The sequence below is a fragment of the Trichoplax adhaerens genome, genomic scaffold (genome assembly GCF_000150275.1).
Source record: "Trichoplax adhaerens TRIADscaffold_1 genomic scaffold, whole genome shotgun sequence".
NCBI lineage: Eukaryota > Metazoa > Placozoa > Uniplacotomia > Trichoplacea > Trichoplacidae > Trichoplax > Trichoplax adhaerens.
The window spans coordinates 5267496-5286952 of record NW_002060943.1 but is presented as its reverse complement, the minus strand read 5'-3'; the positions used below and the strand labels follow the sequence as shown (position 1 = coordinate 5286952).

The window sequence follows — 19457 nt, the reverse complement described above, 5'->3', positions numbered from 1 at the left end:
CTCTACAGTACCTTGAAATAGCAACATATATTCAATTGAACTTTCCTTATTATCAGATACCCTATATGTAAAATTATGTCAATAGATTAGTGCAATATCTCTGGTGTGAAAAATTAACGTTTATCTTTATCGATAGCCATTACGGTATACGAATACCATGCGTACTTGCAGAGTTGTAGTAATTAAGTTTCGAAATTTATCGGATGTGCACATCTCAAAATTAATTAACAAGATTCTAAATTATTTTATTGTTTGCGTTTATAAAATAAGCCCCGGAAAAACTACTCCTCTGTGAGTGTATAATTTATATAAGTGATATGCTAATCATTTTCTGACAGCAATGATATTGAAAAAACTGCATATAAGCGGGCTTTGTATAAATATACTAAATAAACGCTTTAAAATTTCAAATCCAATGATCGTGAATTATCGTTATTGTAACCTTTATACAATACAGTATTGCTAGCGTACTTGTCTCTTGCGTTTTGCAACGTCTGTTCTAGTGCTTCTTTTTCCGCTTCCGTCTCATTTAGCAGTTGTCGCTTTTCTTCATCCCTAGGACGCTCTGATTTTAAGACCGATATTTTATCCTCTAACTCTACCATTTTTGCCCTATCAAAAAGAAGATAATGTACAAAAAAAAAAAAATTGTAATCATGCTCAGGTTTTCGATTGACAATAAGTCTTACTAACATTAATGACAGCTCCACTTCATAGTTTTGCAAAGCGTTTTTTTCTTTGATTAGATCGAACCACTCGGCTAAATCTTCGTCACTAGTAGTATCTTTCAAATTTATTTGTCAAGTCAATATAAAATATCTATTCAATTGACGACTTAGTATCGTAAGCATAACAGCTAAAGCTAGTACCTGCAGCAGTACGTAAACGTTTTTCGAGGATTGCGCCTTGAGCTGTTATCTCAGATATTCTATATTCTGTTTCCCTCATTTTGCGTTGAATTTCTTGTGCTAGAAATAGTTGATTTGCAGCAAATTGACGATCTTTAATTTGCTGCATTGTTAGTTTTCTTTTCAATTGTCTGCGTCTTTTATTTTCAAGTGTAGCAGCTTCTGATGTTTGCTGTGTTTTCTCCTTTGGTAATATGATACAATTTGAATATTATAGTTCATTACCAAATTAAGTTAAAGAAGTAATCCAACAGGAAAGCATGATGTTGGATACACAAAACTTAAACTATGAACTCTTGCATATTAATACCAGACTTTTACCTCTTCTACATCATCAGTTGAATCTATCTCTTCCTCGCTACTCGATATACCACTTGCACTATCTTCCATAACCAAGTCTAGCACAGGCTGCATAATGGTGGCTTTTTTCCTTTGCATTTTCCTTCTCATTCTCTCTCTTGTGGCTTGATCTTCTTCTACAGCCCTGGATACGGTATTGCTATCAATTGTATCAACTGAATCCCCAGTAAATGTTGATGATGATGGTCCATGAAGCTTGCAATAAAACTTTCCCTTTTCTGTTGGATTATCTGATGGTACAAATTCGTAATCGCCAATCCGCAGTGTAACTTCACATGTATGACATTTAAAACAAGTATTGTGAAGAAACATGTCCTCGACACATATTCTTTCCAATAAGTAACTATTCTTGCCACAGACATAGCAAACTTGGCTTTGTGAAAGTTTTCTAGTATTAACTGGCTACAATTAGGAAAATATTGTGAGTAATTCTAGCTATTATTATGCCGGTATTTACTGAATTTTATACTATTGTAATGAAGCAATATTTTCATTAAATACCTGTCGAAATTTTGTTGCTACACTGTTTTTTACAATAACGCTTTTGATAAGATTTTGAAAGTGAGATTTCTTTTTAGTTGATTTCTGTGGCTCTTCTTGATTTGAATCCTTCTGCGATGCCAGTTGACTCTATTAAATATATATATATATATATAAGACAAGAGAGTTATGAAGAAACGCAATCTATCGCTCTCAAGTGAATATTGCCGTATTGGCGTATATCAGGACAATTAAAATTAATAAATTCTTGCAATTTATAGCCATTAAGCGAAAAATATACTACTAGAAGTTATGTTAATCTAAAACTACCTTATTCCTAGATAATATGCTCGAGATTTTACGGAATAATCTTAGTTTGCCCATAGGAGATCGATTAACAGGAGCTTTTGCATCATCTTCCATTGTTGCTAATTCTACATGTCATTAAATAGAGACACAACATCGTTGAGTTAATATTAAATTTTTGAGGACTTATTGTTACAGCTTTAATACCGCAATTCTTCTGAAAGCATACAGAAATAATAAAGTTTTATTGTTGAAAATCGAACCTTGAGGTTTTTCGTTCTTGAAAACGTCATAAAGCTTGGCTACGAAACACATTATAGAAAGGGGGTCAGCTCCTCCAAGTTCAATTAATTCGTTAGGATTGAAAGTTGGAGCAATTGCTAGATGTTCGTCAGAAACTGAAATTGCCTACAGAAAATGTATATAGTAGTAATTTTGTTAGCCATAAGTAGCAAATTTATGTATAAGCAATAAAAAATTACCAACCAAATTAAGATTTTCCTCTACGCTATCAGGGCTAAGGGAATCAAAATCTCTACACAAAGATCAGATAAGATATTAACTTTACACGAGTTATATATTAGTGTGACTCGTCTTAATACCAACAATGAATGAATACTAAAATTTAATAGTGAATAATAAACCAACATTAGATCTGGTCTAAAGCGATGAATAATTGCGCAAAACGCCATTCCATCCTTCCAAGAAGTTGTCATATTAACTATGTTGATATTTTTATAAACGGATGTACAGTTGCTACACCACCCCAATAATTCATGCGTTGTAATACCGGCTACAATAAAATATAGAAAAATTTAATTAGAGGAAATGAATATAGTTGCGGCAACGATATTCCTATTCATTTCAGTCAACTGATCGTAATAGTTTAAATAGATTTTAACATTTGTAAAAAATATTTTTCTTCTTTTCACTAACCGATCATGGATGGGGACTTTGACATCTTTTTGCTGGGATTATCTGTAGAATCAGAGCCGTCATCATATAGAAATTGAACGACGGTAGCAGGAATTGCCTTTATATTCAAATTGCAATATCGCGTATTTGGATCGAGAGAATACTTAGTAATATTTTTTTGCAAATTATTGGGTGTGGTTTGGGCCAATAAAGTATACACACTTTCGCGTTGTCTAATCAGCTCTATACAATCAGCTCTCTTGCGTGATATTAACGCACTCCATCCTCTTATCATCCACGCAGAATCATAAGCACCTAAAAATCCTCTAGCACAACCGGATCCAGTAGGCCAAAAAGGCTGTAAAGATGTAAATTATCTCTTAATACAGCATTACAATAGTCATTAAACAAGCAATGATACTAATGTTAAGTCGAACTCCATGCTTTTCTAAGCGATAAAACATAAGCCTTATTTCATTCACAAGCTAATAAATTAATTACTTACACATGAATCGGTTTATTAAGATTATAATGCTTACTTCGAGCAGGCCATCGCCAGCTAATTGCATTAATAATGGTTGGCCCTTCCTTTCTATTACTCTACAGGAATGTTCAGCGGCATAGATGGAAGTGAAATCAAATACCGCTACATCTGGTTTTTTGTAATGATTTAGAGCAAATTCTAGCTTAGGTAATTGATATCGGGTAGAGAAGTCAGCAGCTTGTTTAGCGTAATTTTGCAATGCAATCTGATCGATATTTTCTGTCGATAGCAATTTATTGACGTCGGAATAATCCTATCAAATTGTCCAAATTAGAAGAAAGAGAGATTATCAATTCTCGATAATTGTAATATTCTATAGGCATGTTTGTTAATTGCTTTGATTTTCATATTACTGTAGTACTTGTTGAATACCTATGTAATAAATTACTAATAGGTGCTACAAACAATTATAGAATATCGCCGGCAATAATCGTACAGCTACAGTACTCTACGTTTACAAGTGAATATGTCAGGTAAGATTTACAGATATCTTTTTAAGTTCTTTATTGTGCAGTGAGTGTACGCGTACAATATTTCTATTTCTTTGGTTTAACGATCAAGCGTGTACATGCTATACGTTATGATGCACTACAATGCTATTAAGAAATTACGATCGTCGTAAGTACGCAGCATATAATAAATAAGGTTTACTGACGTTTTTATCAAATTAGTATCTGTATTATTTACCTAGGCAGATTTCAATTAAACAATTTATTTTAAAAGATACTTACAGCTTTTAAAACTCCCTTTAAGAGTAAACTTTTCTTTTTAGCAGTCATCACGAAGTAATGAGTATTGTCTCGATAATAAACGATATTCTCCAAGTCGATACCCTTACTATTCCTTAAATCGTTAAAAAAGCCTTGATTAAAAATGTAAGCAACACCGCTTATTTCTTCCACACGGCTTTCTTCTTTTGTTTGATAATTGATAAAGTTGGCAGTAATGGCAATTGCTAATTTACCGCGAAATTCTTTACGATGAAATCCTGCTAATCTTGTTCTACAACCTTCGGCATTAATTAAAGCGTGGACTTGATATTTATTGATGATATGATCAGCTGGTGTAATATCAGCTGTCCAAACTAAAGGTATAAAGTTCCAAGTTAGATACGTCACTGAATTACAGTTACTAATATGACTATATATATATAATTATTAAGGTTGTCTACAATCCATCGCGATTTTCAGTACAAATTACAGAAGACGATCATAAAACGCTTATATTTAGTTTACATGGTATTGGCTGACATTAATTTATTACCCAGTCGCCTTACCTAAATTTTTATCGGTTGGCTGTCTCATTTCATTGAATGTTACATTAATGAAGACGTTGACTCCCAGTAGAAGAGCAATTTTTAAAAGGATTAACTGTACCTGACGGATACCTATAAGGAACGGCACATTAGTTATGTTAGAAAAGAGTCATCGCTGCTAATAAAAAGAGAAATTATTAACATCAGAGTGTAATCTATATATTTTCAATTTGTGATCAGCGACTAGTAATGTCTGCGGTAGTAGTAACTCTATGCGTATTATGTAGATCAATCAATTGTCGATGGGGTTAACAACTAAAGTAGTGAAGAAAAATAAGATCGATACAAATCTAAGCAATGCCATATTTTCTAAGGAAATAATTCCGGCAGTTATACGTACTTGGCACATAAAAACATTTGCTCTACAATCATTTGATCGCTATTTGTGGTAAGTTGAAAGGGAAATGCATAATATATTACACAATAGTAAAGCAAAAGTGATTCAATATGAATGACAAGTTTCACTTGGATATAATGAAATTAACTTTCTGTAAAAGAAGGTTCCGGGTTGTACAGTGTTACAGTATGCAGTTAACAATAAACAAAGTTACTGTACTAGTAGGTGTAATAGTAATAACAATTATAGTATATAGTTAATGAATAATTATATTATCAATCTGCTTATTCTGGTCAATATTGTTATATCGTATTTGGAACCTGATTAATTTCTTTAAATTCATATCGCCCTGATAAGGTAAACTGCAGTATTACACTTCAGTAAATGAAAATATGCTACTTCTATTTCAAGTTGTTGTTATGTTGAAGGAAACATCTTTGATACAGTAACTAGATAAATTAAATTTACTTGTAAGTGTTGATAATCTGACCCATTACAATATCTAAATCAGATCTAAAACTATTACACCTGAATTATTATAAATAAGAAAAAATACTGGCAGTGCTTCAAGCTGCAGTTATGTAGAAACATCTTTGATCTATAGTAGATACGGTAAATTGAATAAATTTTAAAATTATAATTATACGCACACAATTGATACAAACAGTGAAAAATATTAATAATATGGAAAGAAGGGATTTTGTCCGTGGGTTATTGATGACAATCTGATCTATTACTGTTGTGTTGTTGTCGGCACTAAGCAAAGTGAATCAACTGCTTCATTGTTGATCCAGGTAATACCAATATAGTGTTAGTCGATTAAAGTATAACAACACACTTGAACAATAAACGTTGTCGTTACAACTACTATTGAATTGAATTTATAGTAACACTCAAATCCAGGACAAAGACTACTTTATATTTTACTGGTACAAATAAAGTTTTATGTTACTGTAGTATACTGGTAAATTATTTATTTCCATAGGAATAATTTTAAAAGGTACTTCAATAACTCGTTTAATCATACCGTAGAATAAATTATACTATTCCAAATTATAAAAATAGATGAATCTATTCCTGTTCATAAAATGCAAATGACGCCACAACCGATGATAAAGTCGAATTAATTAATGAATACAGTATAGTATAATGGATATTCTGCTAATGGTGAAACTACGTATGGACACTATTCAGTATACGCATATTAGTTAACCGTAAACATGTAGCATAGTAGTCCGTAATGATTATGGTAACATTTCACTCTTGTTGTAGATCAATTTTACTATTTTATACCGATATCGGTGACAGTCGTATCTAGAATCGAATTAAAATACAATCAATGATATGCTATAATACAGAAGTTTTACTTCTGTCAAATCATCCAATTGTGAAAATACGATCGTATTCTGTATACACGTCTTAATTATAATTTTACTATCGACGCTACAGCAGTAAAGGAGATCGTGCCAGTGGTTCAGCATGTAGTAGAATGATATTTTGACTCATTTTGTATGTGATCAATTTGTTTGATAGAGATGATTGTTGCTATTTGTCAAGTGGAAAGGATATAGCAAGTGATGAAGAGTACTCCCTAGTCGATTGATGAAATATGCCTTTAGCATTCCACCTATTTATGAGATATCCCGCAATGACTTGTTCAGTTGACAGTAATGAGTTTAAGGTACAAGGTGTGGTAAAATGCCATTTTGGCTTATATCGAAGGGCAAATTAGACTGTACTAAACCTATTAACAACAGGTCATGATTGCTATCTATTAAGTGGAAATGATATTGCAAGTGATAAAAAGTTTTGCCCAATTGATCGTACTTGTACATGTATAGTACAAACGTATTAGCAAAGCAACGCCTTTAGCATGTAGGTTATCAAGGAAAGCGTGTGGAGAGAGAGAGAGAGAGTCGTTATTGCATTGGTGGCATTAAGTTAATTAATATGTCTATGGTACTTACTACAATGATCAAGGGATCCTGAGCAAAAACGACCATGGAAAGTTTTAGCGCCCAACGATTTCATATCACTTATAATAAAGGGCCAAAAATGCAAGACATTATTGCGACTGAAATGATTTCTTTTCTCGACAACAACCACCTTACACCCTAGCATAGCACATTCAATAGCAGCTCTTAAGCCAACAGGTCCAGCACCAACAATTAAGACGTGGGTATTGGCAGTATTTTTAGCTCCAGTAATAGCTCGATCAGCCATTTTTTTATCATACTTATTCCATAGTGCAGTACACTTCCAACTGGTTAATTTTTTCTTCAATTGATTGTAGAAATGGCGACATGGGCGAAGATGATCATTGTGTAATTTTAACTCTTGGCATAATCGTTGGAAATGATCTAATGTATCGGTTAATGTAGACGCTTGCTGAAAAGCGTCAAAATATTGATCACAACTCCCTTTCTGGCTGGACATGTCTTTGAAAAATGATTCCTTAGCCTTCTTGTATACTTTTTTCTTTGAATAGCCTGTACAAAAATGAAGTAGGAAAGAGTTTTTCTTAATTATTAATACTCAATTAGCCTTTTTTTCCCATTCAGCTTGATGGCTGTGATTACTAATTCAATTGACAAAGATGGATCACATCCCAGGTCTCTTAGTTTCCTCCCAGTACAGTACAGTACAGTACTATTTCTTTTCTAGCAAAGCTAACTCGGTATGGCCTCAATGTAGGTTCCAGTATAGGCCATCACGACAGTTTCAGTACTCGTCCCGACAGTTTCGGTACTCGTCTCGCTACGCACACCCTTTTAGGATTGCGGTCAACTCTGCTTGTACTGACGTACATACAGTGTTGACGCACGGTGCTGTTACGTCACACAGGACAATAGTCATTGTTCGAGTAGGTGATAAATAACTGATAATGAATCCCCCCCCCCCCCCTAATGAACGCCAACAATACACAGCCCTGTCGATGAAGTGCATCGATTTCATACTGATTGACTCTTTCTTTGCCCTTGACTTTGCTTAATAAGGCAAACTAGTGTACAGTGTACACGTGTCACATATATAGTATATAGTGTATTTGTTATATACAACCTAGAAGAACAAAGAAGGATTCAATGACCAAAATGAACAAGTCGATTTGACTGCCACTACTAAATACAAAATTCTAAATTGTAATCCCCCAATTACTTGAAAGTTCAATCCTGTTCTAATGGAGTTTATAATTAGAATTAAGAATTTTGTCTTGAGTAGTCTCTGCGATTTGATATTGTCATGTTGTTGGTGGATTTTCCGAGTTATCCAATGGCACTCAATTCACCTTGACAACAGAGTTCATTTGCAACCAATGGGTATTAAATAAATAGTAGTAAAAATCAATGTTACTCCAGTAACATTGGCGCTTCCTAAATTGGTAATGCCATTACTATACCATAATTAACTGAAATCATTTACATAGGGGACAGATCTAGCGTCTACAAGAGGGATTCATTTGCTGCCAATGGATATTCATTAGATTTACTATAATCATATTCGTCCTTTATTCCGAGTTAGGCATTGGTAATGTGACTACTCGACTGTAACACTTTACGTAAAATCACGACGTAGCATACAGGTGTTCGTTCAATTCTACAGAATTGTGTGGAACCACTTAGAGACGACAAGCGAATTATATACTGTAATCCAAAATTATATAATAAAATGAAATAGTATAGGATTCCACTACTAAAATGAATAATTTAAGCTGATCTTACGTATACTGTACTGCTGTTGGCCCATTCACAGTGGTCCAATTTTATCAAATTCATCTTGGATTAATTGATTTTATTTGCGCACGTAGATATAGCCTGCTATAGCGCTTTACTTTATAGTACTACAGTATTTCACCTTCTAAACATATTGGTAATGACACTTAGTGTCTATGAATAATTATAATCATCTTTTCATGGTGAGAGGTGAAAATGATTTAGAAAAATATCTTTATATAAATCCAAGGACTCCAACTATTTGTGGCTTCCAGTTGTACACAGCGGTCGATAAGTATATAAATAGAATTAAAACTCAGGTGCTGTGGGTCTTGTAGAGGGAGCACTGTAGTACTTGTACTAGAGCTAAGCATTACTATGCTGCATTTTGACTTTATTTTTTTGCAGACCCAGTACTTTAGCTTAAGGAATCTATCATCACAGCTTATCTGAGTTACATATCAGTAATGTAGAGAAAGGAAACGACTCCAGCTTACAAGTGCCATGGCCAACTAGATATCCAGTAGTCCATGCCAGAGCTTTACTATCCAGATTGTGAATAGTAACTAGCAGTAGCGTAAAGTACGGGGATAACTTTCAATCTTACCTGCAGCCTCTCACTCATTCCATGATATAATTTATAGACGTACAATTGGCACCTTGTTGGACATACTCGCAATTGTACTTGTATTATTGGAAAATATCATGGCTGCTATAGCCTAGGACTGCCGCTTGCGTTCATCATGTCGGAAAATCGATTAAAATTTACAGCGCGATATGTACTATTAAATTGATACTAATCTTACCGCTTGTCGTTTACATGTTCACGTACCAATCTCAATCATTGAGATTATAGTATAAAGTAATAACAGTATTCTACATTACTTCAGTGGCTATAAGTAGCACTGCATTAACTAGTCTAGGAATAAATGTCTTTAATGCAGAGTTAAATCAGCTATTCATGACATGATTACTACCAAAAATTGAGTTTTTCACATAAATCGAAGGAATATTTTTATTCATGTGCTTTATGGGATAGGAAAACGAATATTCGATACAAAATACTCCAACATTCTAGCGGAATGAAGCACTTCAGCACAAGTAAAACCGATGATTCAGAAACATATCGAATGCCCATTTCTTAGGCAGTACAGTACAAGTTAATGTACAATACTAATTATAATTTACAGTTATTTTTATCTCACTATCAAATTTGTAAGAGGAATTGTTAGGATAGTAATGGTAGCTTAACAACTGTGTAACAGCTTTAATCTGTACGTCGTGTAATATCTCCATCAGCTTACCACTATACTTACAACTTGAGGTCTTAATTCAATGATGAAAGAATAAATTTGTCAATACGTACTTTATCACTATAGAGTGCAAAATTCCAAATCAAACACTTCTTATCAAACTAACCTATGAAGGCGATAAGAAGAGAATATGGTAAGTAAAGGCATAAATGACCAAAAGTCATTGAAGATCATAACAGGCTATTTTTAGCTGATATATTGCGATATACACTTGCAAGCTGATATACGATTTTAAGCTGTTCAAAGACTCTTGACGTTACTGCAAGAAATAGGTCGAAAATAATAATCATGAATTATACTACTGATGATATGTGCACTAGCTAGTATTTGCATTGCCATGTAATCATTACGATGAAACAATAAAACTTGCTCAACCACAGCAAAGTTATATATCTTCAACAATTTCACCACTTTCGACATCTTTTCTTCTATCGTAATCTCGACGCTCTCGGGACCTAGATCTATCATGTCTCCTATCTCTACCTCGATCTCGGTCTCTATCACGGTCTCTATCTCTGCGGTCTCTTTCTCGATCTCGATCTCTGTAATCCCTACCTCTACCACGATAGCCACTGTTTGGATCATCATATCTGGGTCGATATCGGTCACGATCACGATCACGATCTCTTTCACGATCCCTGTCTCTATCTCTGCCTCTGTATCTCTCTGTGTCTCCTCTATCTCTGTCTCGTCTATCTCTGTTTCTATCCCTATCTAGACCTCGATCAGGTGAAACTTTACGATCTCCTCCAACTCTACTGCAAGGTAAGCACAATTTTAGACAAATAACAACTATATCGCTACTACCAATTCTAATTCAAGAATGCATTGCAGCAAGTACCTATCATCCATTCTGTTTTCTTCACGCCCTGAATGCTTGACGTTGATATCTTCACCACCTAGACGGGTACCTCCTAATCCACCTCCTATTAATTACATGTCAGGCGTTAGCAAAACAATGCGCACTATAGTAACATTGTTATATTTCTGTTGCATTATTCTACACTTTCTACAAACTTTCGGAATGCAAATTTTTTGCACTTACCAAGTCGCCTAGGTAGCCAATTCTTGACAGTGCGCGATCGCTCCACATCCACTAGTATTCGCCGTCCATCTACTTTCTTACCATCAGCGTATTTATACGCAGCTACGGTAATCATTAACAATTTATTATACAGTTTTACAATGATTAGAATAAAAAATTTACCAACACCAACAATATAACACGGAAGTTGAATTATAAGTAGCGTGGTACAAAACGATGGTACGAAGCCAAAATCTAGTATGTGAATGATCCCGACGAACTTTTGCATTAAACCATTAGAGCTGCGAATCAATATTGTATATCCGCATTGCTGGATGTGGTTGTATCAATTAAAATTTAACCTTAAGAGTCTATGCAGATCCGGAATTTACCTCTATCACTGTTTATACCTTATATAATACTACCATGATTTATAACATATCTTTTCACGCCATAACCCAACGATAAAGAACGTCCTGTTGTGTAGGAGTCTACAGCCTCAAAGCTTATTATATACTATAAATGCTATATGGATGCCTACCGCTTGGATGATAACTGATTTTTTACTTATACAAAGGTTCTGCAGAGTACATAAAAACTTTCGTAAAGCAGATATAATTGATGCAAATAAGGTACATAAACAAAGTAGTATACAAATTCGCCATGTTCAAAATAATAAATAGACTATTAACGAGAATAAAAAAATTTCCATTCACGTTTGCACGTTCATACTTATAACTGGCGATGCAGCCAATACTACAAGTACTGTTTACCAAACTAGTCAGTTTTAATAGATAGGTAGTTTTATGCATACGAATCTACTACATACGTGAAATATGCTGACAAAATAGTATATATCTGCGTATATGGACTCTTAACGGATCATTGCGAATCGCAAATTTGTATTATATTACGTAATTGGCCTAAATATTGTATTCGAGATTATGATATCGCACTTCAGAACTAATAATCCTATACAACGATCAAAAGATTGATCGAATACTTAAATACGTATCACCGTCTTCGTTGAAATAACTCACAAGGACGCACGATGAAGAGTAGATAGCATTATAAGGACAAAATTTAATCAAAGATCTAAAAGTTATTCATACTTATATTATTAATCGATGCATTCTAGCTCACCTTTCATATCTCGCTCATGCTCAAATTCTACAAAAGCATACCCCTTTGGTTTACCAGAAAGATCATATATCGACCGTACCTATAAGTATTGTAACAAAATGGCAGCATACAAGAATTTACATTAGTTATAGGATCCACGAACAGTTTACAATTGACTATAGCACGTAACACTGATGATTTTATTATCCATTACTATTGTTCAAGATAGACATTAAGATTATGCGATGGCTAAGTGAAATCAGACAGTGTGAATAACACATCTTCATATTGCTGATTGAAACTTGTAACAATAACCAGCAATAGATGGCAAAAATTTCATCATTGTTCACTATGCATATCTTTGTAGCAAGGAAATTACTTATTACAATATGTTGTGGTATTTTTACAGTATAATATTCACTAGCAAATTATCTCTACAAGCATTTTCCAATTATAGCTGAGATTGAAATACGCCCTTTCATCTGTCGTTAGACTGACTATCGATTATTTTGATACATGAAGTACAGTATATTTATAAATTAATCATGTTTCACCGTGATAAGTTCTAGGTATCACGATATCACTCAATATATGTTCTGGACGTATTATTAGACTTACAGACTTGACACTGCCGTAGGCTTCTAGCTCACGTCTTAGCTTTGATTCAGTTGTATCATAACTCTGTAAAATCAAATTACGATAACCTTTCAAGCTTTCTAGATTGAATTATGTTGCATAGAGTATTTAACTTTATCTATGTTGGAAAATTTCATACAACATCATTGCGATTAATCGCCCAGTAATATTCCTATATCAACTCTTTTTTACGTACCAATCTTGAAACTAGCAAAGTCTTGAATGGATCTTCTGTACCTTTAGGATTGTTATGAGGATCCCCTAAACGCAACATAGTATAAGTATAGAAATGAGTTGAAAAATCTGAATGTAAAGACCATCGCTGATACAAGATTGTCATTGTGGAACGGCATGCATTTATTGCAGTGGTGATAGATAGTCCCATTTCGTACAAGGTCTATAAGAATTCAATTTTCTTACATTGTGCTAAATCCTTTTGTAGTTTTGCTGATACTTTATCCAAGCGTTCTTTTTTCTAATTAATACAACAGTAGGAAAGGACTTTACATCAAAAGACATAACGTATTATTATTGAATATCAGCAAGCATCTCTTGACATATTTAGAATTCAGTGGATATAAAAACAGACCGTATAATCATTTTAATGAGAGCTTTAATTCACAGTACGATAGAAATGCATTGCATACTATGTGAATATCAAGTTGGACGCATCGCATGCTAGATGCTTGAAAGTACGTCAACAGATACAGTATAAACTGTATCAAATCACAATTAGACATACGCGTATATATATAATTTATTGGTAATGCTGTAGTCGCATCAATAGTACAACTGATCTTAACACTGTATGTGTAGAGTAGGTTTGATTTCAACTTTTCGATATAATCTCAGTTGAAGCAATCCCTTGACTTTAAAAATGTGAAATTTATTATTGCACGTATGTAAAGTATGCTACTGATTTAGACTAGTAGACTTCAACGCTTATATTCAATCGTGCTCTCTATAATTATTTTACACCTATGTAAAAAAACAAGCAATACAACCATCGTTTATGTCTAGCTCAAGATATCTGACCTGGCGCGTTCTCTTCTCTTCTCTTGTTTCCGTAACCACACTGGGAGCACTATTTCGAACAGTCTGTCAATTTCAAATATTACAGTTCAGTAAATGCGTATGGTGTCATTTAGTCATTATTTCAAGTCTATTCCTGTTTCGATCGACTACCATCGTCGATCCAATCAATTTGACATTAGTCTACCAAGTGTAATGACATCACCATGTTTTAAGCTAACTTTTAGCAGGTATCTTACCTCAAATTGCGATAGGAAAACACTAACACCAGTATAAGGCCTTCTTTTTCGTAAATGCGATGGAGTATCTAAAGGTGGCAAATACTTGATCGGTTCCTTGGGTGTAAAGAAGGCCGATAAATGCGGTGGAAGGCAGTAAGTCATTGTCGTTTCTGAATAGTTTCTATACTGCCCGATATTTCTAGTTATTCTTCAATTTTTTCACTGTAGAATAGTGCTGGCAAGGACGAAAGTAGAGAAGATTGAAAAGAGAATTGAACAACTTCTTTAGCTAGGCTAATCCCGCCGCCATAGTTTTTGGACGTCTGGCCTTAGTGAAGGGCCTCAAGGCTTGAGGCTTGAGCAGTAGTACGATACAGTAGTGTACTGTACCGACAAGCTAGCGTCCCTCTCTTGCTGTCTTTTGCGTGTCCAGTAGTAAGCTATTGCCAATCTGACTAACAAGTATAGTATTGATTTAGCAGCCTGTACCAGTAGGTATACTGTCAATCGTACAGTCTACAGTACGCTCAGATGATTATTCAGTCATTTCATTGTGCACAGTACTGTAGGCACACGTGCATCGGCTCCGGCGCCTATGTTATACTAAACACGATGCCAATGTGTAAAGCAGATGTCGTTTTAAGTGTTGACGTTTTAGTGTAAATGACTTCGAAAGCTGATAAAGATTGTGACATTTGTTTTACACAAGCAGCTTACTTACTATTGTGAACAGCAGTGAGACTACAGTACAATAGTATCGTCTAAAGTACTGTACGCTACAGTCTCGACTACTGTACACTGTGGCCTAGTTAATGCTCTTCTACTGTACACTGTACAGTATAGTAGAAGGACAATACTGAAACCATTTTGGTCAAAAGTACTACTTTCGATCTCTGTTTCAAGCTGCGACTTGAGGTCGAAAGCTGATGAAGCTTGTGACATTTGTTTTACACAAGCAGCTTACAGTACTACTATTGTGAACAGCCGTGAGTCTACAGTACAGTATACAGTAGTCCTGCACAGTCTGTAGTACTGTACACTACAGTCTCTACTATTGTACAGTACACTGTGGCCTAGTTAATGCTCTTCTACTGTAACTGTATAGTAGAAGAACAATACTGAAACCATTTTGGTCAAAAGTACTGCTTTCGATCTCTGTTTCAAGCTGCGACTTGAGGTCGAAAGCTGATGAAGCTTTCGACACTTGTTTTACACAAGCAGCTCACTACTATTGTGAACAGCCGTAAGTCTACAGTACTGTATAGTACTGTACAGTCTGTAGTACTGTACACTACAGTCTCTACTACTGTATACTGTGGCCTAGTTACTGCTCTTCTACTGTACTCTATAGTAGAAGGACAATATTGAAACTACTTTGGTCAAAAGTAATACTTTCGATCTCTGTTTCAAGCTGCGACTTGTCAAAGTATCTCTAAACGAGACGAGCTCAAATGCGATTAGAAAGGCAACAAGCTATGGTTCTACTTGAATTCTAGCCTGGATTTACAGTTATAACGAATCAAAAGAGCTGATCAATTCATTAACGAACGAATGTAATATGAATGCTGCCTCATTCGTGGAGAAATTAAGCTTTAGTTTCTCCGGCAATCTTTTCCCCCAAGCTGTTGTATTAGGAGATGTCGGTAACGATGGTGTACGTATGTCAAAAATATCCAACTGAATACAAGAATTAATTAATCTATGAATGAATTAAAATGTTCATTCTGTCTTTAATTTCTTCAATTTATTCCTATAAATGATCGATTCATGAAGGAAGCGTTAGGATATTTGGTGTTGATCGATTCTGCATTTGATTTCTTGAATTTGTTTCTATAAACGATCGTTAGCGGTGATGTGCTAGTTACTGTAATATCGATTCTGTAGTGGAACCCTCCAATTTGTTTACAATCGGTTGAAACGCCTCTACGAGGATAGTATTGGTTTGCTAACTACTGTATCTTTAAAGTACGGTAATGTCTATTTTGCACTTGATTTCTCCAATTTGTCGACATGAATGATCGGATTGATAATAATGGCACCGATTAGGATAGTGCTAGTTAGTTAATACGATATCTTAATGTCCATTCAGTAATTTGGTCCCTTTGTTTACATGGATGATCGATTGAACGCGGTACCGTCTACAATGTTGCTAGTTTGTCTCGATTCCGTATTTGATTTCTCCAACTTATTTACAATCGATTGGCAGATGCAATTATAGGGATAGTTTATTTACCATCGTTTGACACAGGCACCATCAGGATGGTGCTAGTTAGGTAATAGCATCGTATCTTACAGTAAGTGTTCCAATTATAGATCTGCTTCCCGTGCTTTACCGCATCATTTACGCATAAAGTGACGGTATAATTTAATAACGATATAAACTCATCATAATGAACACCTGTAGCGTTATGATTCTGTAATAAAGCTACATTTGTATATTCGATTCTGAAATAAAGGTGTAAATGCATCGTAGTCAATAGCTGCAGCATTACCATATTGTAATCAAACTGTACTGAGTTGCCTGTACTTATTCGCAGGATAATGAATTAGCGATCGGCAATATTCATGGAGTGCTGGAGATTAAGAAAGGCAATATACTACCCTATTGGAAACGAGCAACCGGATTAGGAACGGTAATAGTTATGAACGCTGTATTGCACCATGTTGAGATAATTGTGCATAAAATGGATAAATAGTTGCATTTGTTACTATTTACTGTGAATACATACTATTACGTTTATAAATTCATACAACTGCATTCTGAACTTGGCGTCTATTTAATCATAAAATGATAAAAAGCCGTTTATACAGTTAATAGTTGCGTGCAATAAAAGGTTAACGCAAGTTACTGTACATCCAATCACTTCGATTATTGATTTCAACTCGTATGTGCACTACTTGATTACCTGACAAACAGTATAAATCAATGTTATTATGAACCATTATATCATCGCTATAACACTCCACTATAAAAGTACGAGTATATAATAACAAATATAATATTACAAATCTACTCACTCAACAACGTAACGAAATAGCTAAAATCTGTTTAGGATTTGTGAGTGAACTCACTAATGATTCAAGCAAGATACAACACTGTCCTATGTACTCAACTATAATAATACAAAGAATTTATTGTGATCAAAGTTGCTACAATTATTTAATGGTTGTCAACACATTTTTAACATTGTGTTTATAAGACTTGCGGTTATTTTGTATGCTTCTATATCATTTAATCAATATTTATGATAATCACGTATACGTTATAGTAATTGTATTGATATCAATTGAATCTAATGATGCTATCTTAGGATGGACTATTAATCTGAAAAGTAAATTATCCTATTTTTAGATCACTTGTCTTGCGATTGGGGACATTTTGAATAAAGGAAAGGTAATGTTAACAACTGCAAGTATTCTACCGTAGTAAATAGCAATTATTACAAGTTACACCCGCTACTACATCTTTGGACCAAATGAATATTTCTATTAAATGTTCAAGACTCTGATTCTCCACTCAATAGACATCAATTCTTTTAATAAATAAACAGAATTATTTAGTTTGCATGAATGCCGCTGGCTTATGTCGAGTCTTTGACTGCTCTGGACATCAAGGGGTAAAAGTAGGAATTCAATGAGTGTTCCTTTGTAAAGTTATATAAATAATTGACGAATGTAGCCCTGTTTGAGACTACAGTACTACTTATTATCAATTAGGATGAACAGAAAGAAGATAAATCTATCAAGCTATTATTTACTCAACGGATGTTAGCCAATAGCAAAGTTTTGCTTTTACGAGATATTGGTAAATACCAAAAAGCAATTTAAAGAAACTATAACTTGAACTACTGATTTTAATTGACATTATGTAATTTTTTCTATCTTGGACAGACGGCGACGGAAAACAAGAATTAGCTGTAGCTTACGTAGATAGAGTTGTGAGATTGTATAGATATGCACCAGTGACGCTGTCAAATGAAGAGCAAGGCATCCAATCAACTTCATCGCAGTTAACACTTTTACATAAATGGTCTCTAAAGGGGCAGGTAAAATAGTTACTAATACGTTGAATTACTAAAAGACCATGTACTATTCGAATGATCAATCAAATTCCTATATAAATACTTAATAGATAGAGACAATAGCGTCAGCTACATCGATGGATAATCAATATTACCTGATTGCATCACAGCCAGATTGTACATATGCTTACTTAATGTTAGAAGGAAAAAATACATCTATAAGTTCTGATATCTCTACAGATCTAGTGGAGGATCTTGTAGGATCGTTTGGAAAGAGTTTCTTTCAAGACACAAAGTATATGGAAGCCAGTGAATCCGAAAGCAGTGCCCACAGTTTTAAGTAAATTAGTAAAAATTTTTCGTCATAACCTCATTTAACGATCAGGTGAGAATTTTGTCATATCTGCTAAAAAGACTTAATATTACTGTTATACTTACTGTGTTAACTAGAAACCCTAGTGAGAGCAGAGTAATGTCAAGAAACGACAGTACTGTCGAATACTGTTCATTGTCCAATTGTAGGACCACCAGCACCATGACGCAGTTTCTTAATGGAATTAAAATAAGTTAGTTAAACTAATTGGTTTATTTAATTGAAAGCAAAGATATTCCTTTTTAAATTATAGCTGAAAATCTGTGTGATTCCTACCTTATCTTTCCTTATAACCCGACAGATTCCGATGATGGAGTAAAGGAATTGAAAGCTTTATGCACGTTAAACGGTAATTTGGATTAATATGTAAAGTAATTCACTATACTCGTATCTATGAAAGTTTTACGATGCGCATTACATAACTGACTGTGAGTTTGACAACATCGTTATAAGGCGCTAACTATGATTTTATTTGATTTTTATAAAGGAGATATTTTATTGTGTGATCAGTTCTATAAGCCTATCTGGTCTGGACAAGTCACTCATCAACTATTTGCTCTTAATAAACTAGATCTTATGGTAATTTTGTTACTCTAAATGATATAACACTTTTAATTTCTACTGATTGACAGAATTTATACATAAATTACGTGAAATTATCCAGTTACTAATATTGTATTGAATGGATTTCTAAGGACGGTGGATATGATTGTGTCGTTCTGACAGCTTGGGACGGTGTTACATACTTTAACGATGGCAAAGGTGATATGGTTCGATTTAATTATGGCGACAATATAATCGCATTTGTTTGTGGTAAGTTTAAGTTTATTTAACCTAAA

The 19457-nt window shown here is 34.2% G+C and overlaps 3 protein-coding genes across 3 annotated transcripts in view; 1 reads left to right on the top strand and 2 right to left on the bottom strand.

Moving 5' to 3' along the window:
* Nucleotides 1-2321: 2321 nt before the first annotated feature.
* TRIADDRAFT_451 (uncharacterized protein) lies at nucleotides 2322-7568 on the bottom strand (the record flags this gene model as incomplete). The annotated part of the gene is made up of 8 exons (XM_002107848.1): nucleotides 2322-2462; nucleotides 2541-2589; nucleotides 2703-2847; nucleotides 2991-3327; nucleotides 3509-3766; nucleotides 4245-4597; nucleotides 4790-4900; nucleotides 7133-7568. Coding segments are annotated over 8 exons (1830 nt in total), but the record flags the coding sequence as incomplete, so codon positions are not given.
* Nucleotides 7569-10573: 3005 nt separating this feature from the next.
* Nucleotides 10574-14385, bottom strand: TRIADDRAFT_51837 (uncharacterized protein; the record flags this gene model as incomplete). The annotated part of the gene is made up of 9 exons (XM_002107847.1): nucleotides 10574-10946; nucleotides 11030-11114; nucleotides 11234-11335; nucleotides 12356-12434; nucleotides 12953-13015; nucleotides 13167-13231; nucleotides 13391-13445; nucleotides 14006-14068; nucleotides 14242-14385. 9 exons carry the CDS (start codon nucleotides 14383-14385, stop codon nucleotides 10574-10576), a joined length of 1029 nt encoding a protein of 342 aa, XP_002107883.1.
* A 1870-nt stretch (nucleotides 14386-16255) lies between these two features.
* TRIADDRAFT_63493 (uncharacterized protein) overlaps nucleotides 16256-19457 on the top strand; it is a gene marked incomplete at its 5' end in the record, with an annotated part of 3833 nt that continues 631 nt past the window's right edge. Inside the window, 11 exons of the mRNA XM_002108632.1 lie at nucleotides 16256-16279; nucleotides 16761-16856; nucleotides 17576-17617; nucleotides 17775-17840; nucleotides 17941-18028; nucleotides 18115-18269; nucleotides 18356-18585; nucleotides 18768-18811; nucleotides 18872-18967; nucleotides 19106-19197; nucleotides 19314-19388. Of these exons, the coding sequence (XP_002108668.1) occupies nucleotides 16256-16279; nucleotides 16761-16856; nucleotides 17576-17617; nucleotides 17775-17840; nucleotides 17941-18028; nucleotides 18115-18269; nucleotides 18356-18585; nucleotides 18768-18811; nucleotides 18872-18967; nucleotides 19106-19197; nucleotides 19314-19388 (1008 nt within the window). The remainder of the gene's footprint in view (nucleotides 16280-16760; nucleotides 16857-17575; nucleotides 17618-17774; nucleotides 17841-17940; nucleotides 18029-18114; nucleotides 18270-18355; nucleotides 18586-18767; nucleotides 18812-18871; nucleotides 18968-19105; nucleotides 19198-19313; nucleotides 19389-19457) is intronic.